At 48.7% G+C, this 25,664-nt stretch overlaps 1 protein-coding gene across 2 annotated transcripts in view; it reads left to right on the top strand.

Annotated features, from left to right (window-relative positions):
• The first annotated feature begins 23,452 nt into the window (after positions 1–23,452).
• LOC134948916 (cysteine-rich hydrophobic domain-containing protein 2-like) overlaps positions 23,453–25,664 on the top strand; it is a 95,546-nt gene continuing 93,334 nt past the window's right edge. Inside the window, exon 1 of one of the 2 annotated variants that reach the window (XR_010183056.1) lies at positions 23,453–23,715. Coding sequence is in view for 1 of the 2 variants with exons in the window: in XM_063937197.1 (XP_063793267.1) it covers positions 23,540–23,715 (176 nt within the window). In the remaining variant the exon portion in view is untranslated. The remainder of the gene's footprint in view (positions 23,716–25,664) is intronic. The other variant, XM_063937197.1, reaches the window with a different exon arrangement.

Here is a 25,664-nt window from a genome sequence, read left to right as displayed (position 1 = left end):
ATTCCAGCTTGTATCCCTGAGATACCACTTGTAGAACCCAGGGATCCACCCGTGTGCGAACCCACCAGTCGCTGAAGTTCCGGAGATGGGCCCCCACCGCACCTGGCTCCACCAGTGGAGCCCCAGCGTCATGCGGTGGATTTAGTGGAAGCAGGGGAGGATTTCTGTTCTTGGGAACTGGCTGTATGGTGCAGCTTTTTCCCTCTACCCCTGCCTCTGGGCAGAAAGGACGCGCCTTTAACCCGCTTGCCTTTCTGGGGCCGAAAGGACTGTACCTGATAATACGGTGCTTTCTCTGGCTGTGAGGGAACCTGGGGTAAAAATGTCGACTTCCCAGCTGTCGCTGTGGAAACGAGGTCCGAGAGACCATCCCCAAACAATTCCTCACCCTTGTAAGGCAAAACCTCCATGTGCCTTTTAGAATCCGCATCACCTGTCCACTGCCGAGTCCATAATACTCTCCTGGCAGAAATGGACATTGCATTTATTCTAGATGCCAGCCGGCAAATATCCCTCTGTGCATCTCTCATGTATAAGACTACGTCTTTAATGTGCTCTATGGTTAGCAATATAGTGTCCCTGTCAAGGGAATCAATATTATCAGACAGGGAATCAGACCACGCTGCTGCAGCACTACACATCCATGCTGAAGCAATAGCAGGTCTTAGTATAGTACCTGAGTGTGTATACACAGACTTCAGGATAGCCTCCTGCTTTCTATCCGCAGGCTCCTTTAAGGTGGCCGTATCCTGAGACGGTAGTGCCACCTTTTTTGACAAGCGTGTGAGCGCTTTATCCACCCTCGGGGATGTCTCCCAACGTACCCTGTCCTCTGGCGGGAAAGGGTACGCCATTAGTAACTTTTTAGAAATCACTAATTTTTTATCAGGGGAAGCCCACGCTTCTTCACACACTTCATTTAACTCATCTGAAGGGGGAAAAACCACTGGTTGCTTTTTCTCCCCAAACATAATACCCTTTTTAGTGGTACCTGGGTTAATGTCAGAAATGTGCAACACATTTTTCATTGCCGTAATCATGCAACGGATAGCCTTAGTGGAATGTACATTTGTCTCGTCGTCGTCGACACTGGAGTCAGACTCCGTGTCGATATCTGTGTCTGCCATCTGAGGTAGCGGGCGTTTTTGAGCCCCTGATGGCCTTTGAGACGCCTGGGCAGGCACAGGCTGAGAAGCCGGCTGTCCCACAGCTGTTATGTCATCAAACCTTTTATGTAAGGAGTTGACACTGTCGGTTAATACCTTCCACATATCCATCCACACTGGTGTCGACCCCGCAGGGGGTGATATCACATTTATCGGCATCTGCTCCGCCTCCACATAAGCCTCCTCATCAAACATGTCGACACAGCCGTACCGACACACCGCACACACACAGGGAATGCTCTGACTGAGGACAGGACCCCACAAAGTCCTTTGGGGAGACAGAGAGAGAGTATGCCAGCACACACCACAGCGCTATATAATTAGGGATTTACACTATTACAGAAAGTGATTTTTCCCTATAGCTGCTTAACATGTATAGTTTGCGCCTAAATTTTGTGCCCCCCCCTCTCTTTTTAACCCTTTAAGCCTGGAAACTGCAGGGGAGAGCCTGGGGAGCTGTCTTCCAGCGGAACTGTGAAGAGAAAATGGCGCCAGTGTGCTGAGGGAGATAGCCCCGCCCCTTTCTCGGCGGGCTTATCCCACTCTTTTATTAATATTATGGCAGGGGATTTTTACACATATATAGTTTATTAGACTATATTATGTGTTTTTTTGCCATGTTAAGGTACTCTAATTGCAGCCCAGGGCGCCCCCCCCCCCAGCGCCCTGCACCCATCAGTGACCGGAGTATGTGGTGTGCATGGGGAGCAATGGCGCACAGCTGCAGTGCTGTGCGCTACCTTAATGAAGACCGGAGTCTTCAGCCGCCGATTTTCTCCTCGGAATCTTCCGTCTTCTGGCTATGCAAGGGGGACGGCGGCGCGGCTCCGGGACCGGACGACCGAGGCTGGGCCTGTGTTCGATCCCTCTGGAGCTAATGGTGTCCAGTAGCCTAGAAGCCCAAGCTAGCTGCAAGCAGGTAGGTTCGCTTCTCTCCCCTAAGTCCCTCGTAGCAGTGAGTCTGTTGCCAGCAGATCTCACTGAAAATAAAAAACCTAATAAATACTTTCTTTACTAGGAGCTCAGGAGAGCCCCTAGTGTGCAACCAGCTCGAGCCGGGCACAGATTCTAACTGAGGTCTGGAGGAGGGGCATAGAGGGAGGAGCCAGTGCACACCAGATAGTACCTAATCTTTCTTTTAGAGTGCCCAGTCTCCTGCGGAGCCCGTCTATTCTCCATGGTCCTTACGGAGTTCCCAGCATCCACTAGGACGTTAGAGAAAGTAGTTTTTCATTGCTAAGAAAAAGCAGTTACACAGGTTAATTTGCATTTCAATGGCTATCTTATAGCAAGCAGAGTCTAACTAAATCCTAGAGGTAAAAGAAAAAAAAAAACTTTGTTTATATCTGTGTGTAATCAAGTATTCATCTTACTATTAACTTTCACTAGGCCAAGCTGAAACTATTTGTAATTGACTATGGCATGGGTTAAATAAATGCATTGGTAACTCATAAATGGTGATTGATGTGACCAAGGAGAGCTGATTATTCTGGGCAGTGAAAATCAGCCATTTAGAAAAATGACCTTCCCAAAATGGCCGCTGCTCCTCCCCCTTCCACATCCACGAGGGTTACACAAAATGGTGGACAGGCCATGTGGTTAGTCCAAAATGGAGGACAGACCATGCGGCTTTCTTTGTCACAAAGAAATCACACATCATACAAGCCCCTGAAGTTATTTTAGGCCTGAGTTAAACATAAAACCTATATCAATGCTATGCAGCAACTTTTAAATGTACTTTTAACCCTACTTAACAGATAAGCAATCCAGTCTGAGTCAAACACAATATGACTTATTTGAACCTTGTTTTGCAACAATGTGAGAAAGTATGCAAAGAGTATGGGTGCTGTGTACGGTTTTGGCGCCAAAAAAAATTCACCGATTTTAAATAGCTTTTTTTCTGTTTACCTTACGAGTTCTACCAGCATCTCTACAAACCATACAGAGCAGACTCCATCTAATCAGCAATCAAGTAGGGTTTTCAGTGTATCCATCGACCAAGAAAAGGATACGCAGGATAACTTCCCACCCTTTGTTGATAGATTACGTCTGCTGTGACCTGTTAGGTAGTATGTATGTGGAAAACTGGAGAGCCCTCAATTGATAATGTCGATTATCTAACAGGAATGAAAGCTATACCTTATACACACTTAGAATACACTTTACCATGGAGCCGCTGCGGCCGCTAAACCTAGTACACACGCTACGTACTTTATACACTGTTTGCGTACGGAGTCCCGTATCACTGTACGGACTTAGCGTACAAACACCGTGCTGGGGGTACAAAGTACACACAGCGCGCACACACCCAGACATACACTTTAAACCTACACAGTAATGCAATGCAATGATATTACACTTTAAACCTTATGCAGCAATGCAGTGTGATGCTATTACACTTTAAACCTTATGCAGCAATGCAGTGTGATGCTATTACACTTTAAACCTTATGCAGCAATGCAGTGTGATGCTATTACACTTTAAACCTTAGCAGGGAAAGAAATACACGACACCAGTCTGTAATTAAATCACTGGGTTCCGACACCACAGCGTAATATAGCTGAAAGGGGGTTACAATATATACAATACAATATAAGACAATATAACAGAATAATGGCTACAGTCAATGTTACATACGTGAGTGGATTCGCTTGCGCTACCCGGTCCGGTCCTCCGCCATCTGATAGATAACGTTGTGAGCCTTGTGTGTATCCAGGCCAGAAGCAGGCTCTCTTTATACACTTCTTCCAAAAGCAATACAATAGATACTGTAATCCCTTTGTCCATTGGACACAGGTATGCACTTTTACAGTACAGGAGAGGTCATAGGTCTGTTTGAATAGGTTGGCGATGTCTATTTTCACTGCTCTTGTGGGTGGTCTCCTCTGGATTCCCGCCGCATGCATAATGTACAGTAAATACAGTTTATATCTATATTCTGCTCCTGCACATAACTATCCGCAGGAACATGCGATTTTCCTCAAACCAACACCGGAATGTTTCCCTTAAAATACCCTACAGCTGAATACCAAACACCACCTTGTAACCTTGTTCTGTCCCCTCCTATCCTGTAAAGGTGAATCCCTTTGTTCTGTTACCATTTAAACTGATGTTAATTTCTGATGTGGTGCAAGGAGACTATGTGTACATTGTGCACTATTTGGATTCAAATATGTAATGTGTTTTGATAGCTCTCCATGCGTTCACAAACTCTACCGTAAAAACCAATACCATGCACTGATGCGCACGACCGCAGGAGCGACCATACGCAAATTGCGAATATGTGCACGCACAGCAGAACAAGTACACGCGCGGAGGCCATCTGTGTGTTGTTTGTACGTGATGTGTGTACTGCAATATTTTTCGACTTTGACAGCTGCAGGGGGAGGGATAGGGTTTGGCTGCGCCCCGGGGTTTAGGTTTAAGCTTCGGGGAAGGGGGGTTTTCCAGGGTGGGAAGGTAAGTATACTTACCTTCCCATCGGGATGCCACGATCAGTATTCTGATCACCGGCATCCTAAACCCCGGCAAGTCAAAACCCAAACCGTGCTTAAGGCATCCAACTTGAAATATAGGCTGACATCTCAAATATAGGCATGAAAAAAACTCAAATCTTTCAGTGAGGGCAAAGATCTGCAGCCACCTGTTAAAGTGGGAACATATTCCTAATTACACAATCTCTACCTCTTAACTGTCATTTAAATATCTTGTTCTGCAACAATAAAATATATCATTTTTTCCCACTGGGTTCCACATTAGCTGCAATCCTGGCATAGAAAAACACAACAATAGCAGCGCTAACGTGATACTGAATTGATAAGAAGGATTGAGTGATAAAAATACTTCACATTTAATAGGGTATAGAATTAAACCACATTAAAACCACATTCAAAATTCATAAAAATTAAAATAAAATAAGGGTCCAGTGATCGCAAAAACGCGCTATAGCGCGTATTTTACCCGCTTTTGATGTTTGGGGACTCACTTATCTAAAATGAGAGGGTCCCCGGGGACGCGCTCAGCAGCAGCAAATACTCCGGGACTCCCATTTAGCAGAATAGCTGGACGCGCTCATCTGTGATCGCGCCAGCCAGTCAGCGGCATGCAGGAGGTGACTGGCTGTTTCCTCAACCAATCACCTCCTGTAGTCTCCAGCCAATCATCCCTGCAGCATCTCCCGCCAGTCCGCCCGCTTTGAATCCTCTCCCCGCTGTCCTGGGCTCCGCTGCCAGCACATGAATCTGTGCTGCAGCGCTGAGCCCCGCTCATCTCCACCTCCTCCCCGCTGCACGCTCTGCCACCGCCTCCAGCACCAAGAGACTGGCCCCGCTCATCTCCACCTCCTCCCTGCTGCATGCTCCGCCGCCGCCTCCAGCACCAAGAGACTGGCCACGCTCATCTCCACCTCCTCCCTGCTGCATGCTCCGCCGCCGCCTCCAGCACCAAGAGACTGGCCACGCTCACCATGCACAGCGCCCTCCGCCGCAACGGTGAGTACAGGTCCTCATCTGCCCCCCCGCATCTGCCCCTGTGCCCAGGCTGCAGCTGGCTGCCAGTGTGGTGGTGGATGGTCTTGCTGAAGGTTTCCCGTGGGGAGGGGGTGGGGGGGGAGTTGGTTACTGCAGTGTGCCTCAGTGCTCTACCTGGTGCAGTGTGCCTCAGTGCTCTACCTGGTGCAGTGTGCCTCAGTGCTCTACCTGGTGCAGTGTGCCTCAGTGCTCTACCTGGTGCAGTGTGCCTCAGTGCTCTACCTGGTGCAGTGTGCCTCAGTGCTCTACCTGGTGCAATGTGCCTCGCTGCTCTACCTGGTGCAATGTGCCTCGCTGCTCTACCTGGTGCAATGTGCCTCGCTGCTCTACCTGGTGCAATGTGCCTCGCTGCTCTACCTGGTGCAATGTGCCTCGCTGCTCTACCTGGTGCAATGTGCCTCGCTGCTCTACCTGGTGCAATGTGTCTCGGCGCTCTACCTGGCGCAATGTGTGTAACGTGCTCTACCTGGCGCAATGTGTGTAACGTGCTCTACCTGGCGCAATGTGTGTAACGTGCTCTACCTGGCGCAATGTGTGTAACGTGCTCTGCCTGGGCGCAATGTGTGTAACGTGCTCTGCCTGCTGGAATGTGTGTACCGTGCTCTACCTGGTGCATTGTGTATAACGTCCTCTACCTTGTGCAATGTTTATATTTGATTTACCTGGTGCAATGTGTCTTAAGTGTTCTACCTGGTGCAATGTTTATATGTGCTCTACCTGGTGCAATGTATATAACGTGCTCTACCGGGCGCATTGTGTATAATGAGCTCTACTGGGCGCAATGTGTATAATAATGCGCTCTACCTGGCGTAATGTGTATAACGTGCTCTGCCTGGCACAATGTGTATAACATGTTCTACCTGGCGCAATGTGTATAATGTGCTCTACTTGGAGCAAAGTGTATAGCGAGCTGTACCTGGAACAAAGTGTATAACATGCTGTACCTGGTGCAATATGTATAATGTGCTCTACCTGGTGCAATATGTATAACGTGCTCTACCTGGCGCAGTGTGTATAGGAGGTTCTACCTGGTGCAGTCTGTATAAGCGGAACTACTGTGTGGTGTAATGTGAATTGGCACTATTATGTGGTCACGCCCCTTCCCCGTGAAGCCACGCCCCTTAAATTTTGCGGCGCGCCTTCGGCGCGCACTGCCTATACTTTGCGGTCTAGTGAGGTGGAACACCAATTCACTTTCTGCCTAAGGGCACCAAAATGTCTAGTTACAGCTCTGGTGCAGGGTGTCCTGTATGCTACACAGCCCAGCAGCATTGTCACCCCATCCCCCTACCTTGCAACACTTTTGTAGTGTCCAAACAATATTAAGATTAATAAGAACCCTCATTCCGATGGGACCCAGAAAAAGACCGGTAGGACCCCAATTTTCGAAAGTGAGGGGTCCCTGGGACCCACTTTTTTTTGGATCAGCGCGATCACTGGGGTCACAATTACAGCTGCCTATATCAATGTGATCCGTTCCTGTTTAGAATAAACTGGATTGCAGATGGGTGGAACAAATGGAGATAGACTGACGGCGCAGTCTCACCAATAAACTTTTCCAGGGCCGCTAGAGGTGTAGTCCATTGAGAGTCTCTCTTGTATTCACTCGAAACCAGCCAGGTTTGGGGTCCTCATTATATCGCGGTGTCCTCCTTTTATGTAGAGAGCTGGTGGTGCTTTCCCAATCTTTTGCATACACTGTTCTACCACAGGTTCCATCACTCACATTTACATCAATTGAAGTACATTCCATTAGGGTTTACTCTCCTTTCTCTCTGCATGTTGCAGCTATCTACCGCCCACCTGGGCATCCAAAACAATTTTTGGAAGATTTTTCTGTCTGGCTCCCTCACTTCCTATCCTCTGACATCTCCACCATTATCATGGGTGATTTCAATATTGCTATTGATTGTCCAAAATCTGCTGCTCACGCCTCCAAACTACTCTCTCTAACCTCCTCTCTTGGCCTCTCCCAATGGATGACTCCTCTACTCATCAGGAGGGCCACTGCCTTGATCTAGTATTCACCAGACTATGCTCCATCTCTGAACTCACTAACACTCCTTTCCCCCTCTCAGATCACAACCTTATCACCTGCATGCTCTCCTCCGTTAATTCAAACCCACCAATCTTCCTCAAACCCGCAGAAATATTAACACAATTAATCTTCAAGAACTTTCCACTTCACTCCAACAACTGCTTTCACCTATTTCTGCATTCACCTCTCCTGAGATGGCTGTGTCACACCCGAATGAGACTCTGTGTCACACCCGAATGGCTGTGTCACACCCGAATGAGACTCTAGCCCTTGATGAAGTGGCTCCAGCTACCCATCACACTCCACGTAGGCCTAGATGTCAACCATGGCACTCCAAATTCACAAGACAACTACAAAAACTCACACGAAAACTTGTACGTCAGTGGCGTAAATCTCGTATTTCAAGTGACTTCCTCACATATAAGACTGTCTCCCATTCTTATAAAAATGCCCTGGACACTGCCAAACAAACATATTTCCAAACTCTTATCTCTGCTCAAGCCTCTAACCCCAAACGACTCTTTAATACATTTAAATCACTTCTGAATCCTCCCTCACCAACCCCACCAGCCACTATCAAGGCACAGGATCTTGCTTCCTACTTCAAGGAGAAGATTGATAAGATCCGAGATAAAATGGTATGCTCTTCGGCAGCCAGTGACCTGCTCCGTTCTTTACCTGAACCCTCTGGCACTCTTTCTTCATTTGATCCCACAAATGAAGATGAAGTATCATCACTCCTCTCATCCTGCTTATCTACTACCTCTCCTCTTGATCCTTTACCCTCACAAATAAGTAAAGCTCTGTCTCTGGTGCTCATCCCTACCTTAACTTACATCTGTAATCTCTACTGGTATTTTTCCTTTACTCTTCAAGCATGCAGTGATTACTCCATTAAAAAAAAACAAAATTCTGACCCTAATGCTCTCTCAAACTACCGCCCTATCTCTCAGCTCCCTTGTCTCTCTAAGCTACTTGAGAGACTTGCCTACACTCGACTCACACACTTTCTTAACTCATACACTTTGTTGCACCCACTTCAGTCAGGCTTCCGTTCCCAACATTCCACAGAGACAGTACTGACTAAAGTGGGTAATGATTTGGTCACTACGAAGTCTAAAGGCCACTACTCACTACTTATTCTTCTAGATCTATCTGCTGCATTTGATACTGTAGACCACTCTCTTCTCATACAGACACTACAATCCCTAGGTCTTAAAGACACAGCCCTTTCTTGGTTCCTATCCTACCTATCTAATCGCTCCTTCAGTGTTCGCTTCTCTGAATCTACCTCCTCTTCGCTACCTCTTTCAGTTGGAGTACCGCAAGGCTCAGTCTTGGGTCCTCTGCTTTTCTCTATCTATACCTCATCTCTTGGTAAACTAATCAGCTCTTTTGGTTTTCAGTATCATCTGTACGTAGATGATACTCAAATCTACCTATCCTCCCCTGACTTGTCCCTATCTGTACTGGACCGTGTCACTGAATGCCTTTCTGCCATTTCATCCTGGATGACATCTCGCCACCTCAAACTGAATATTTCAAAGACAGAGTTAATTATATTTCCACCGGCCAATAGTAGGTAACAACCTGATATCTCTATCACTGTTGAAAACTCGACTATCTACCCTACTCCACAAGCTCGCTGCCTAGGTGTCATCCTTGACTCTGATCTGTCCTTTGTTCCCCACCTTCAATCTGTCTCAAGATCATGTTACATGCATCTAAAAAACATATCCAAAATACGACCATACCTTACACAAGACACTGCTAAAACTCTAATCCACGCTCTCATTATCTCCCGCATTGATTATTGCAATAGTCTCCTAACTGGTCTTCCCAAAACGAGACTCTCACCACTACAATCCATTCTGAATGCAGCGGCGAGGCTTATCTTCCTCGCTAGACGTTCATCGTCTGCAGATCCACTCTGTCAGTCCCTCCATTGGTTACCTGTACTCTACCGCATTCAATATAAAATACTTTTACTCACACACAAGGCCATTAACCAAACTACACCAACGTACATCACTTCGCTTATCTCAAAATATCTCCCAACCCGACCTCTTCGCTCTTCACAAGATCTACGTCTCTCATCCACACTCATTACTCGCTCCCACTCACGATTGCAGGACTTTCATCGGGCTGCACCCACTCTGTGGAAGCCCTACCATGCACAATAAGACTCTCCTCTAGTCTCCAAACCTTCAAGCGTTCCCTGAAAACTCACCTCTTTAGGCAAGCATATCAAATTCCAGAACCGCCCACATAACTTTCATAAACCTTCCTATCAAATTGCATCCACTCTGTACAGTCCACACATATCCTCACATGTCTTCTCATTCTTCACTTTCCCTTCCTCTCGAACCCGGTTCATCATTGCTGTATGACCATATCATACAGCCCTCCAAGAACCTTTGCAATCTGGCGAACAACTATGCAATAGATAGCACCTTTCCTTGTGTATACATGCCTATTTCCCTATAGATTGTAAGCTTGCGAGCAGGGCCTTCCTACCTCTATGACTGTTTGTTATCACCAAGTTTGTTATTTTTATTTCAAATTGTAAAGCGCAACGGAATTTGCTGCGCTATATAAGAAACTGTTAATAAATAAAATAGGATTTTACTTACCGGTAAATCTATTTCTCGTAGTCCGTAGTGGATGCTGGGGACTCCGTAAGGACCATGGGGAATAGACGGGCTCCGCAGGAGACATGGGCACTTTAAGAAAGAATTTGGATTCTGGTGTGCTCTGGATCCTCCCTCTATGTCCCTCCTCCAGACCTCAGTTAGAGAAACTGTGCCCGGAAGAGCTGACAGTACAAGGAAAGGATTTTGGGAATCCAGGGTAAGACTCATACCAGCCACACCAATCACACCGTATAACTTGTGATAACTTTACCCAGTTAACAGTATGAACAACAACAGAGCATCAGATCAACCCTGATGCAACTATAACATAACCCTTATTTAAGCAATAACTATATACAAGCATTGCAGGAGAAGTCCGCACTTGGGACGGGCGCCCAGCATCCACTACGGACTACGAGAAATAGATTTACCGGTAAGTAAAATCCTATTTTCTCTAACGTCCTAGTGGATGCTGGGGACTCCGTAAGGACCATGGGGATTATACCAAAGCTCCCAAACGGGCGGGAGAGTGCGGATGACTCTGTAGCACCGAATGAGCAAACACAAGGTCCTCCTCAGCCAGGGTATCAAACTTGTAGAACTTTGCAAAGGTGTTTGAACCCGACCAAGTAGCCACTCGGCAAAGCTGTAATGCCGAGACCCCTCGGGCAGCCGCCCAAGAAGAGCCCACCTTCCTTGTGGAATGGGCCTTAACTGATTTAGGCTGCGGCAACCCAGCCGCAGAATGAGCCTGCTGAATCGTGTTACAGATCCAGCGAGCAATCGTTTGCTTTGAAGCAGGCGCTCCAAGCTTGTTGGAAGCATACAGGATAAACAAAGATTCTGTTTTCCTGACCTTAGCCGTTCTGGCTACATAAACCTTCAAAGCCCTGACCACATCCAGTGACTCGGAATCCTCCAAGTCAGTAGTAGCCACAGGCACCACAATAGGTTGGTTTATATGAAAATATGAAACCACTTTCGGCAGAAATTGTGGGCGGGTCCGCAATTCTGCTCTATCCGCATGGAAAACCAGATAAGGGCTTTTATGTGACAAAGCCGCAAATTCTGACACATGCCTAGCCGAAGCCAAGGCTAATAGCATGACCACCTTCCACGTGAGATATTTCAATTCCACCGTTTTGAGTGGTTCAAACCAGTGTGATTTCAGGAAACTCAACACCACGTTAAGATCCCAAGGTGCCACTGGAGGTACAAAAGGGGGCTGAATATGCAGCACTCCCTTTACAAACGTCTGAACTTCAGGCAGAGAAGCCAGTTCTTTTTGAAAGAAAATGGATAAGGCCGAAATCTGAACCTTAATGGAACCCAATTTAAGGCCCAAAGTCACTCCCGACTGTAGGAAGTGAAGGAAACGGCCCAGCTGGAATTCCTCCGTAGGGGCATTCCTGGCCTCACACCAAGCCACATATTTTCGCCATATACGGTGATAATGTTGGGCCGTCACGTCCTACCTAGCCTTTATTAGCGTAGGAATAACTTCATCTGGAATGCCTTTTTCTGCTAGGATCCGGCGTTCAACCGCCATGCCGTCAAACGCAGCCGCGGTAAGTCTTGGAACAGACAGGGCCCCTGTTGCAACAAGTCCTGTCTTAGAGGCAGAGGCCACGGGTCCTCTGTGAGCATCTCTTGCAGATCTGGATACCAAGTCCTTCTTGGCCAATCCGGAACAATGAGTATTGTTCTCACTCCTCTTTTTCTTATGATTCTCAGCACCCTGTGTATGAGAGGAAGAGGAGGAAATACATAGACCGACTGGAACACCCACGGTGTAACCAGTGCGTCCACAGCTATCGCCTGAGGGTCTCTTGACCTGGCGCAATATCTCTGCAGCTTTTTGTTGAGGCGGGATGCCATCATGTCCACCTGTGGCAGTTCCCACCGACTTGCAATCTGCGTGAATACTTCTTGATGAAGTCCCCACTCTCCCGGGTGGAGGTCGTGCCTGCTGAGGAAGTCTGCTTCCCAGTTGTCCACTCCCGGAATGAACACTGCTGACAGTGCGCTTACGTGATTCTCCGCCCACCGAAGAATACTGGTGGCTTCTACCATCGCCACCCTGCTTTTTGTGCCGCCTTGGCGGTTTACATGAGCCACTGCGGTGATGTTGTCTGACTGAATCAGAACCGGTTCGTCGCGAAGCAGGGACTCCGCTTGACGTAGGGCGTTGTATATGGCCCTTAGTTCCAGGATGTTGATGTGAAGGCAAGTCTCCTGACTTGACCACAGCCCTTGGAAATTTCTTCCCTGTGTGACTGCCCCCCACCCTCGGAGGCTTGCATCCGTGGTCACCAGGACCCAGTCCTGAATGCCGAATCTGCGACCTTCGAGAAGGTGAGCACTCTGCAGCCACCACAGGAGAGACACCCTGGCCCTGGGGAATAGGGTGATTAGCCGATGCATCTGAAGATGTGATCCAGACCACTTGTCCAACAGATCCCATTGAAAGGTCCTCGCATGGAACCTGCCAAAGGGAATGGCCTCGTATGATGCCACCATCTTTCCCAGGACTCGCGTGCAGTGATGCACTGACACCGGTTTTGGTTTTAATAGGTCTCTGACCAGTGTCATGAGCTCCTGAGCCTTCTCCATCGGGAGATAAACCCTCTTCTGGTCTGTGTCCAGAATCATGCCCAGGAAAGGCAGACGAGTCGTAGGAATCAACTGCGACTTTGGAATATTTAGAATCCAGCCGTGTTGTTGTAACACTTCCAGAGAGCGAGCTACGCTGATCAGCAACTGCTCTCTGGACCTCGCCTTTATGAGATCGTCCAAGTATGGGATAATTGTGACCCCTTGCTTCCGCAGGAGTACCATCATTTCCGCCATTACCTTGGTAAATATTCTCGGTGCCGTGGAGAGACCAAACGGCAACGTCTGAAATTGGTAATGACAATCCTGTACCACAAATCTCAGATACGCCTGATGTGGTGGATAAATGGGGACATGAAGGTATGCATCCTTTATGTCCAGAGACACCATAAAATCCCCCCCTTCTAGGCTTGCGATGACCGCTCTGAGCGATTCCATCTTGAACTTGAACCTTTTCAGGTATATGTTAAGGGATTTTAAATTCAATATGGGTCTGACCTGACCGTCCGGTTTCGGTACCACAAACATGGTCGAATAATAACCCTTTCCTTGTTGAAGGAGGGGAACCTTGACCACCACCTGCTGAAGATACAATTTGTGAATTGCAGCTAACACTATTTCCCTCTCTAAGGGGGAAGCTGGCAAGGCCGATTTGAGGTATCGGTGAGGAGGCATCTCTTCGAATTCCAGCTTGTATCCGAGACACAATCTATCGCCCAGGGATCCAACTGGGAGTGAACCCACTTGTGGCTGAAATTTCGGAGACGCGCCCCCACCGGGCCTAGCTCCGCCTGTGGAGCCCCAGCGTCATGCTGTGGATTTAGTGGAAGCCGGGGAGGACTTCTGTTCCTGGGAACTAGCTGTGTTGTGCAGCTTCTTTCCTCTGCCCTCTGCCTCTGGCAAGAAAGGACGCACCTCGGACTTTCTTGCCTTTTTGTGATCGAAAGGACTGCATTTGGTAATACGGTGCTTTCTTAGGTTGTGAGGAAACATATGGCAAAAAATTTTACTTTCCAGCAGTAGCTGTGGAGACCAGGTCCAAGAGACCCTCCCCAAACAATTCCTCACCCTTGTAAGGTAAAACCTCCATATGCCTTTTTGAGTCGGCATCACCTGTCCATTGCCAAGTCCACAGGACCCTTCTGGCAGAAATCGACATTGCATTTATTCTACAGCCCAGTAGGCTAATGTCTCTTTGAGCATCTCTCATATATAGGACAGCGTCTTTTATATGCCCCAGGGTCATTAATATAGTATCCTTAAGGTATCCAGTTCCTCAGATAAGGTATCCGTCCATGCTGCTACAGCGCTACACATCCAGGCCGACGCAATTGCCGGCCTTAGTAAGGTACCTGAATGTGTATAAATGGACTTCAGGGTACCCTCTTGCTTTCTATCTGCAGCATCTTTCAGGGTGGCCGTATCCTGTGACGGCAGGGCTACCCTCTTGGATAAGCGTGTTAAAGCTTTGTCCACCCTAGGGGAGGATTCCCAGCGTAACCTGTCCGTTGGCGGGAAAGGATACGCCATAAGCATCCGTTTGGAAATCTGCAGTTTTTTATCTGGAGATTCCCAAGCCTTTTCACATAACTCATTTAGCTCGTGAGAAGGGGGAAAGGATACCACCTGCCTTTTTCCCCCATACATATGAACCCTCTTGTCTGGGATTTCCTCTGTGATGTGCAACACATCCTTAATTGCTATAATCATATAACGGATGGATTTAGCCAATTTTGGCTGTAACTTTGCATCATCGTAATCGACACTGGAGTCAGAGTCCATGTCGGTATCTGTGTCAACAATTTGGGATAGTGGGCGCTTCTGAGACACTGACGGTATCTGCGACATAGGATCAGGCATGGGCTGTGACCCTGACTGTCCTAAGGTTTCAGCTTTATCCAACCTTTTATGCAAGGAATTGACATTATCATTTAAAACCTTCCACATAGCCATCCAATCAGGTGTCGGCGTCGTCGGCGGAGACACCACATTCATTTGCTCCCGCTCTGTTTCCACATAGCCTTCCTCGTCAAACATGTCGACACAAGCGTACCGACACACCACACACACAGGGAATGCTCTTTTTGAAGACAGTTCCCCCACAAGGCCCTTTGGAGAGACAGAGAGAGAGTATGCCAGCACACACCCCAGCGCTATATAACCCAGGAATCACACAGTAACTTAGTGTTAACCCAGTAGTCGCTGTAATAATGATTTTTGCGCCTAATTATGTGCCCCCCCCCTCTCTTTTTTACCCTCTTCTACCGTGTATCTGCAGGAGAGAGCCTGGGAAACTTCCTCTCAGCGGAGCTGTGGAGAAAAAATGGCGCTGGTGAGTGCTGAGGTAGAAGCCCCGCCCCCTCAGCGGCGGGCTTCTGTCCCGCGTTTATGTACAATATTATGGCGGGGGCTCATACATATATACAGTGCCCAACTGTATATATGTCCAACTTTTGCCAAGAGGTTCTAATTGCTGCCCAGGGCGCCCCCCCCATCCCCTGCGCCCTGCACCCTTACAGTGACCGGAATATGTGGGTGTAGTGTGGGAGCAATGGCGCACAGCAGCAGTGCTGTGCGCTACCTCAGTGAAGACTGGAGTCTTCTGCCACCGATTTCGAAGTCTTCTTGCTTCTTTCACCCGGCTTCTGTCTTCCGGCTCTGCGAGGGTGACGGCGGCGCGGCTCCGGGATCGGACGACGAGGGTGAGATCCTGTGTACGATCACTCTGGAGCTAATGGTGTCCAGTAGCCTAAGAAGCAGGACCTATCTGCAGAGAGTAGGGCTGCTTCTCTCCCCTCAGTCCCACGATGCAGGGAGTCTGTTGCCAGCAGAGCTCCCTGAAAATAAAAAACCTAACAAAATTTTCTTATAGCAAGCTCAGGAGAGCTCACTAAACAGCACCCAGCTCGTCCGGGCACAGATTCAAACTGAGGTCTGGAGGAGGGACATAGAGGGAGGAGCCAGAGCACACCAGAATCCAAATTCTTTCTTAAAGTGCCCATGTCTCCTGCGGAGCCCGTCTATTCCCCATGGTCCTTACGGAGTCCCCAGCATCCACTAGGACGTTAGAGAAATAATATTTTCACCCCAGTTTCAGACACATATTAGACCACTCTCCCTTTAGCAGCAGATGAGTTAAAATGTAAATGGATGAAAGGTGGGTAGTTTTTTTTTAGGTGGCCATATAAATGTACAAGTATTGGATTATCCCCAGTATATCTATCTAGTTCAACACTCTAGGGCCCATTTTTAAAATAAGATTTTACTTACCGATAAATCTATTTCTCATAGTCCGTAGTGGATGCTGGGGACTCCGTCAGGACCATGGGGAATAGCGGCTCCGCAGGAGACAGGGCACAAAAGCAAGCTTTTAGGATCACATGGTGTGTACTGGCTCCTCCCCCTATGACCCTCCTCCAAGCCTCAGTTAGGTACTGTGCCCGGACGAGCGTACACAATAAGGAAGGATCTTGAATCCCGGGTAAGACTCATACCAGCCACACCAATCACACCGTACAACTTGTGATCTGAACCCAGTTAACAGTATGATAACAAAGAAGTAGCCTCTAAAAAAAGATGGCTCACAACAATAATAACCCGATTTTTGTAACAATAACTATGTACAAGTAATGCAGACAATCCGCACTTGGGATGGGCGCCCAGCATCCACTACGGACTATGAGAAATAGATTTATCGGTAAGTAAAATCTTATTTTCTCTAACGTCCTAGTGGATGCTGGGGACTCCGTCAGGACCATGGGGATTATACCAAAGCTCCCAAACGGGCGGGAGAGTGCGGATGACTCTGCAGCACCGAATGAGAGAACTCCAGGTCCTCCTCAGCCAGGGTATCAAATTTGTAGAATTTTACAAACGTGTTCCCCCCTGACCACGTAGCTGCTCGGCAAAGTTGTAAAGCCGAGACTCCTCGGGCAGCCGCCCAAGATGAGCCCACCTTCCTTGTGGAATGGGCATTTACAGATTTTGGCTGTGGCAGGCCTGCCACAGAATGTGCAAGCTGAATTGTACTACAAATCCAACGAGCAATAGTCTGCTTAGAAGCAGGAGCACCCAGCTTTTTGGGTGCATACAATATAAACAGCAAGTCAGACTTTCTGACTCCAGCCGTCCTGGAATTATATATATATATATATTTTCAGGGCCCTGACAACGTCTAGCAACTTGGAGTCCTCCAAGTCCCTAGTAGCCGCAGGCACCACAATAGGTTGTTTCAGGTGAAACGCTGACACCACCTTAGGAAGAAACTGGGGACGAGTCCGCAGTTCTGCCCTGTCCGAATGGAAAATCAAATATGGGCTTTTGTAAGACAAAGCCGCCAATTCTAACACTCGCCTGGCCGAGGCCAGGGCCAACAGCATGGTCACTTTCCATGTGAGATATTTCAAATCCACAGATTTGAGCGGTTCAAACCAATATGATTTGAGGAATCCCAACACTACGTTGAGATCCCACGGTGCCACTGGAGGCACAAAAGGGGCTGTATATGCAATACTCCCTTGACAAATGTCTGGACTTCAGGAACTGAAGCCAATTCTTTCTGGAAGAAAATCTACAGGGCCGAAACTTGAACCTTAATGGACCCCAATTTGAGGCTCATAGACACTCCTGTTTGCAGGAAGTGCAGAAATCGACCTAGTTGAAATTTCTTCGTGGGGCCTTCCTGGCCTCACCCACGCAACATATTTTCACCACATGTGGTGATAACGTTGTGCGGTCACCTCCTTCCTGGCTTTGACCAGGGTAGGTATGACCTCTTCCGGAATGCCTTTTCCCTTAGGATCCGGCGTTCAACCGCCATGCAGTCAAACGCAGCCGCGGTAAGTCTTGGAACAGACATGGTACTTGCTGAAGCAAGTCCCTTCTTAGCTCCCGAGGCCATTAGTCCTCTGTGAGCATCTCTTGAAATTCCGGGTACCAAGTCCCTCTTGGCCAATCCGGAGCCACGAGTATAGTTCCTACTCCTCTACGTCTTATAATTCTCAATACCTTGGTTATGAGAAGCAGAGGAGGGAACACATACACCGACTGTTACACCCGCGGTGTTACCAGGACATCCACAGCTATCGCCTGAAGGTCTCGTGACCTGGCGCAATACCTGTCCCGTTTTTTGTTCGGGCGGGATGCCATCATGTCCACCTTTGGTCTTTCCCAACGGTTCACAATCATGCGGAAAACTTCCCGATGAAGTTCCCACTCTCCCGGGTGGAGGTCGTGCCTGCTGAGGAAGTCTGCTTCCCAGTCGTCCACTCCCGGAATGAACACTGCTGACAGTGCTATCACATGATTTTCCGCCTAGCGAAAAATCCTTGCAGTTTTGCCACTGCCCTCCTGCTTCTTGTGCCGCCCTTTCTGTTTACGTGGGCGACTGCCGTGATGTTATCCCACTGGATCAATACCGGCTGACCTTGAAGCAGAGGTCTTGCTAAGTTTAGAGCATTATAAATTTGCTCTTAGCTCCAGTATATTTATGTGGAGAGAATTCTCCAGACTTGATCACACTCCCTGGAAATTTTTTCCCTGTGTGACTGCTCTCCAGCCTCTCAGGCTGGCCTCCGTGGTCACCAGCACCCAATCCTGAATGCCGAATCTGCGGCCCTCTAGAAGATGAGCACTCTGTAATCACCACAGGAGAGACACCCTTGTCCTTGGATATAGGGTTATCCGCTGATGCATCTGAAGATGCGATCCGGACCATTTGTCCAGCAGATCCCACTGAAGAGTTCTTGCGTGAAATCTGCCGAATGGAATCGCTTCGTAATAAGCCACCATTTTTACCAGGACTCTTGTGCAATGATGCACTGACACTTTTCCTGGTTTTAGGAGGATCCCGATTAGCTCGGATAACTCCCTGGCTTTCTCCTCTGGGAGAAACACCTTTTTCTGGACTGTGTCCAGAATCATCCCTAGGACCAGCAGACGTGTCGTCGGAACAACTGCGGTTTTGGAATATTTAGAATCCACCCGTGTTGTCGTAGAACTACTTGAGATAGTGCTACTCCGACCTCCAACTGTTCTCTGGACTTTGTTCTTATCAGGAAGTCGTCCATTTTCTTTGAAGACGAATCCTCATTTCGGTCATTACCTTGGTAAGGACCCGGGGTGCCTTGGACAATCCAACGGCATCGTCTGAAACTGATAGTGACAGTTCTGTACCACGAACCTGAGGTACCCTCGGTGAGAAAAGCAAATTTTTGGGACATGGAGGTAAGCATCCCTGATGTCCCGGGACACCATATAGTCCCCTTCTTCCCGGTTCGCTATCACTGCTCTGAGTGACTCCATCTGGATTTGAACTTTTGTAAGTGTTCAAATATTTCAGATTTAGAATAGGTCTCACCTAGCCTTCTGGCTTCAGTACCACCATATAGTGTGGAATAATACCCCTTTCCTTGTTGTAGGAGGGGTACTTTGATTATCACCTGCTGGGAATACAGCTTGTGAATTGTTTTCAATACTGCCTCCCTGTCGGAGGGAGACATTGGTACAGCAGACTACAGGAACCTGCGAGGGGGAAACGTCTCGACATTCCAATCTGTACCCCTTGGATACTACTTGTAGGATCCAGGGGTCCTGTACGGTCCCAGCGTCATGCTGAGAACTTGGTAGAAGCGTTGGAGGGCTTCTGTTCCTGGGAATGGGCTGCCTGCTGCAGTCTTTTTCCCTTTCCTCTATCCCTGGGCAGATATGACTCTTATAGGGACGAAAGGACTGAGGCTGAAAAGACGGTGTCTTTTTCTGCAGAGATGTGACTTAGGGTAAAAAACTGTGGATTTTCCAGCAGTTGCCGTGACCACCAGGTCCCATGGACCGACCCCAAATAACTCCTCCCCTTTATACGGCAATACATCTTTGTGCCGTTTGGAATCTGCATCACCTGACCACTGTCGTGTCCATAAACATCTTCTTGCAGATATGGACATCGCATTTACTCTTGATGCCAGAGTGCAAATATCCCTCTGCGCATCTCGCATATATAGAAATGCATCCTTTAAATGCTCTATAGTCAATAAAATACTGTCCCTGTCAAGGGTATCAATATTTTTAGTCAGGGAATCCGACCAAGCCACCTCAGCTCTGCACATCCAGGCTGAGGCGATCGCTGGTCGCAGTATAACACCAGCATGTGTGTGTATACTTTTTAGGATATTTTCCAGCCTCCTATCAGCTGGCTCCTTAAGTACGGCCCTATCTGTAGATGGTACCGCCACTTGTTCTGATAAGCATGTGAGCGCCTTATCCACCCTAAGGGGTGTTTCCCAACGCGCCCTAACTTCTGGCGGGAAAGGGTATACCGCCAATAATTTTTTATCGGGGGAAACCCACGCATCATCACACACTTCATTTAATTTATCTGATTCAGGAAAAACTACAGGTAGTTTTTTCACATCCCACATAATACCCTTTTTTGTGGTACTTGTAGTATCAGAAATATGTAACACCTCCTTCATTGCCCTTAACGTGTGGCCCTAAAGGAAAATACGTTTTTTTCTTCACCGTCGACACTGAAATCAGTGTCCGTGTCTGGGTCTGTGTCGACCGACTGAGGTAAATGGGCGTTTTACAGCCCCTGACAGTGTTTGAGACGCCTGGGCAGGTACTAATTTGTTCGCCGGCCGTCTCATGTCGTCAACCGGCTTGCAGCGTGTTGACATTATCACGTAATTCCATAAATAAGCCATCCATTCCGGTGTCGACTCCCTAGAGAGTGACATCACCATTACAGGCAATTTGCTCCGCCTCCTCACCAACATTTTCCTCATACATGTCGACACACACGTACCGACATACAGCACACACATAGGGAATGCTCTGATAGAGGACAGGACCCACTAGCCCTTTGGGGAGACAGAGGGAGAGTTTGCCAGCACACACCAAAACGCTATAATTATATAGGGACAACCTTTATATAAGTGTTCCTCCCTTATAGCATTTAATATATATTCATATCGCCAAATCAGTGCCCCCCCTCTCTGTTTTAACCCTGTTTCTGTAGTGCAGTGCAGGGGAGAGCATGGGAGCCTTCCCACCAGCATTTCTGTGAGGGAAAATGGCGCTGTGTGCTGAGGAGAATAGGCCCCGCCCCCTTTTCGGCGGGCTTCTTCTCCGGAGTTTGTGATATCTGGCAGGGGTTAAATACATCCATATAGCCTCAAGGGCTATATGTGATGTATTTTTCGCCATACAGGTATTATACATTGCTGCCCAGGGCGCCCCCCCCCGCGCCCTGCACCCTCCGTGACCGCTGTGTGAAGTGTGCTGACAACAATGGCGCACAGCTGCAGTGCTGTGCGCTACCTGATGAAGACTGAAAGTCTTCTGCCGCCTGGTTCCGGACCTCTTCAATCTTCAGCATCTGCAAGGGGGGGTCGGCGGCGCGGCTCCGGGACGAACCCCAGGGCGAGACCTGTGTTCCGACTCCCTCTGGAGCTAATGGTGTCCAGTAGCCTAAGAAGCCAATCCATCCTGCACGCAGGTGAGTTCACTTCTCTCCCCTAAGTCCCTCGATGTAGTGAGCCTGTTGCCAGCAGGACTCACTGAAAATAAAGAACCTAAAAACTTTTTCTAAGCAACTCTTTAAGAGAGCCACCTAGATTGCACCCTGCTCGGACGGGCACAAAAACCTAACTGAGGCTTGGAGGAGGGTCATAGGGGGAGGAGCCAGTACACACCATGTGATCCTAAAAGCTTGCTTTTGTGCCCTGTCTCCTGCGGAGCCGCTATTCCCCATGGTCCTGACGGAGTCCCCAGCATCCACTAGGACGTTAGAGAAAATATTTGCGGCTATGTACATTCAACGCACTAACATATGCGTTTAGTGTTGCGAAGGACAGCTCTTGCAATCAGAGCAGTCCTTCCGATGCATCTCTGTCCCTGGACTTCTGGGTATCCATCTGCGCGGCAGCAGCGTGGCATTCTGGTTGGGATCTCACACAGTGCGACGCAGAAAACTCATAGGCTTCTATAGGGTAACTCCTCTGCGCCGAAGCCCTTATGGCCATTTGAAAATGCTGTGAAAACCCCAAAATCGGCCATTTACCACATTTTTGCTTTAGTACATTCACATCCCGCCCTATCCCTCTCCAAGGTTTATTACATAGACCCCTTAATGTGGAATCTATGGGTTACCGGGCATCACCTGCAGGTTTACTTTGTGGGGAAAATTCAGATAAATGAAATAGCTCTGGGAAATAACCCCAGATTTATACCCACGCAGTTATCCTTTCCCTTGGTAACAGCACAATCAAATCATCCACTTTCAGCAGCAGTTATTTCTGCTTTTGTTCCCCAATCGAAAACCCCTACACTACGACGTTTGGTAGCGCTATATAGATACAAGCTAATAAACTGTAGGTTCCTATGAGATTGACATATATATATATATATATATATATATATATATATATATTATTGGGCCAATTTTTTCATAAAACGGATTGTGAATAAGTCTGCAGGTCTCTTAGGGGCCTATTTATCACCATCAGCATCCAGGATGCGGATGACAGGTGATAAAATCACCCAAACTCGCACTGCGATAACTGATTACATCGCAGGGATGTATCAATTATTGCATGCAGAAACAAAGCTTGCGGTCAAGCTCTGTCCCTGCAATGCCTCTTCGCAGCATCATCGGGGCATTTTTCGCGAAAAATACCCCGATGTCCTGCTACGCATGTGCCGCCCCCGCCGACTTCGCCGCCGTCTGGTCGACCCCCATCGTGACTACCCCCGCGCACCGTGGACCCCCCCAGCAGGATAATATACTCACCTGTCCCGGGAGCCGGTCCGCGCTGCTTCAGGGGGCTGCCGGGCGCTGGGTCCTTCTCCTGCGCTGTGACCCCCATTGCGGTAAAGTACACTGCCATTTTGCAGCGTCACTTTACTGCACCGGGGTCACATTGCATCATATGGGGTACCCGGCACCCGGCAGTGAGTATGTTTTTTTTTTTTTTTACACTGTGGTCAGCTTGTGTGTCCATCGGACACACAGAGCTGATCACTGGAGCCTGGTTCCGCCAGGGGCAGTGAAAGCCTGGCAAAAGGGTGCAGTTCGCAGTGCTGCCCTGTGATCTCACCACTGAGTTGGCGAGATTATCGCAGGGCACACTGTGTTATTTTATTTTTTTTTGTAAATCTGGTCAGATCGCATTTCCCATTGTAAGTATGGGGAATGCGATATTGCTTACTAAAAAAAAAAAGTGAATTAAAGGGTTTGAAGCAGTTTTTCTTGACAACTGCTCCAAATGCCCTTTAATATATTCAGGTGATACTAAAATAATGTTAATAATAATTAACAATAATTTAATGCTAATAAATAGGCACCCAAGTGTTTTCCCTTAGATGTCAGCGCTAGGCCATACGCAGCAGCAGCGGCGGCAACTCTCACGCTGGGCTCAGGCGCAGCACAGTCAGTGCCCATAGGAATCCTAGGATACATACCCCGCCACACCTCTCCTACTTCTTTCTACTCAGAGCTCGGGCTCAGCTCCGCCCCACGGCAGTGACGTCACTACGATCCCAGCGCCGTGCTGGGATGACGTCATGAGCGTCCTGTTACCCAACATGGCGGACTTTGATACCATATACGAGTTGGATGAGGAAGAGGAGGAGGAGGACGAGGAGCAGGAGACAGGTGCAGGTCGGGTCGTAGCTGAGGAGCATTTACTCCGATACGCTCCGGATCCCGTGGTGGTGCGGGGTGCCGGACACATTACCGTGTAAGAGACGGAGGGAGTTACTGTGTGCGGGAGCAGGCCTGGCAGGCTGTGCCTATAGTAAGGGAGGCATTGCTTGTCCTCATACCCCCACATCCTGCCACAGAGCCGTGCTCAGCCTGTGCGCTAGTATCTCATATGTTCAGTGTGTCTTTGTGTTGGGGGAGGCACCTCTCTGTATACTTTGTGTACTGTATGTGTGTCTATAGGGATGGGGCACCAGTCTGTGTACAGTGTGTATGTGGTGGGGAATATGTTACTGTGTACAGTGTGTATATGCTTGGGGAAGACACTGCTGTGTCTGTATGTGGGGCTATACTCTGATGTACAGTATGTATGGGGAGGATACACTGCTCTGTGTACAGTATGTATTGGGAGGATACACGGCTCTGTGTACAGTGTGTGGGGGGAGGATACACGGCTCTGTGTACAGTATGTATTGGGAGGATACACGGCTCTGTGTACAGTGTGTGTGGGAAGGATACACGGCTCTGTGTACAGTGTGTGGGGAGGATACACGGCTCTGTGTACAGTGTGTGTGGGGAGGATACACGGCTCTGTGTACAGTGTGTGTGTGGGGAGGATACACGGCTCTGTGTACAGTGTGTGTGGGGAGGATACACGGCTCTGTGTACAGTGTGTGTGGGGAGGATACACGGCTCTGTGTACAGTGTGTGTGGGGAGGATACACGGCTCTGTGTACAGTGTGTGTGGGGAGGATACACGGCTCTGTGTACAGTGTGTGTGGGGAGGATACACGGCTCTGTGTACAGTGTGTGTGGGGAGGATACACGGCTCTGTGTACAGTGTGTGTGGGGAGGATACACGGCTCTGTGTACAGTGTGTGTGGGGAGGATACACGGCTCTGTGTACAGTGTGTGTGGGGAGGATACACGGCTCTGTGTACAGTGTGTGTGGGGAGGATACACGGCTCTGTGTACAGTGTGTGTGTGTGGGGAGGATACACGGCTCTGTGTACAGTGTGTGTGTGTGGGGAGGATACACGGCTCTGTGTACAGTGTGTGTGGGGAGGATACACGGCTCTGTGTACAGTGTGTGTGTGTGTGTGGAGGATACACGGCTCTGTGTACAGTGTGTGTGTGTGTGTGTGTGTGTGTGGAGGATACACGGCTCTGTGTACAGTGTGTGTGTGTGGGGAGGATACACGGCTCTGTGTACAGTGTGTGTGTGTGTGGGGAGGATACACGGCTCTGTGTACAGTGTGTGTGTGTGTGGGGAGGATACACGGCTCTGTGTACAGTGTGTGTGGGGAGGATACACGGCTCTGTGTACAGTGTGTGGGGAGGATACACTGCTCTGTGTACAGTGTGTGTGTGTGTGGGGAGGATACACGGCTCTGTGTACAGTGTGTGTGTGGGGAGGATACACGGCTCTGTGTACAGTGTGTGTGTGTGGGGAGGATACACCGCTCTGTGTACAGTGTGTGTGTGGGGAGGATACACCGCTCTGTGTACAGTGTGTGTGTGGGGAGGATACACCGCTCTGTGTACAGTGTGTGTGGGGAGGATACACGGCTCTGTGTACAGTGTGTGTGTGTGTGTGTGGGGAGGATATACGGCTCTGCGTACAGTGTGTGTGGGGAGGATACACGGCTCTGTGTACAGTGTGTGTGGGGAGGATACACGGCTCTGTGTACAGTGTGTGTGGTGAGGATACACGGCTCTGTGTACAGTGTGTGTGTGTGGTGAGGATACACGGCTCTGTGTACAGTGTGTGTGGGGAGGATACACGGCTCTGTGTACAGTGTGTGGGGAGGATACACCGCTCTGTGTACAGTGTGTGTGGGGAGGATACACCGCTCTGTGTACAGTGTGTGTGGGGAGGATACACCGCTCTGTGTACAGTGTGTGTGGGGAGGATACACGGCTCTGTGTACAGTGTGTGTGGGGAGGATACACGGCTCTGTGTACAGTGTGTGTGGGGAGGATACA

This window comes from Pseudophryne corroboree, chromosome 8, assembly GCF_028390025.1.
Source record: "Pseudophryne corroboree isolate aPseCor3 chromosome 8, aPseCor3.hap2, whole genome shotgun sequence".
Lineage (NCBI taxonomy): Eukaryota > Metazoa > Chordata > Amphibia > Anura > Myobatrachidae > Pseudophryne > Pseudophryne corroboree.
This window is presented reverse-complemented; position numbering and strand designations above follow the sequence as displayed.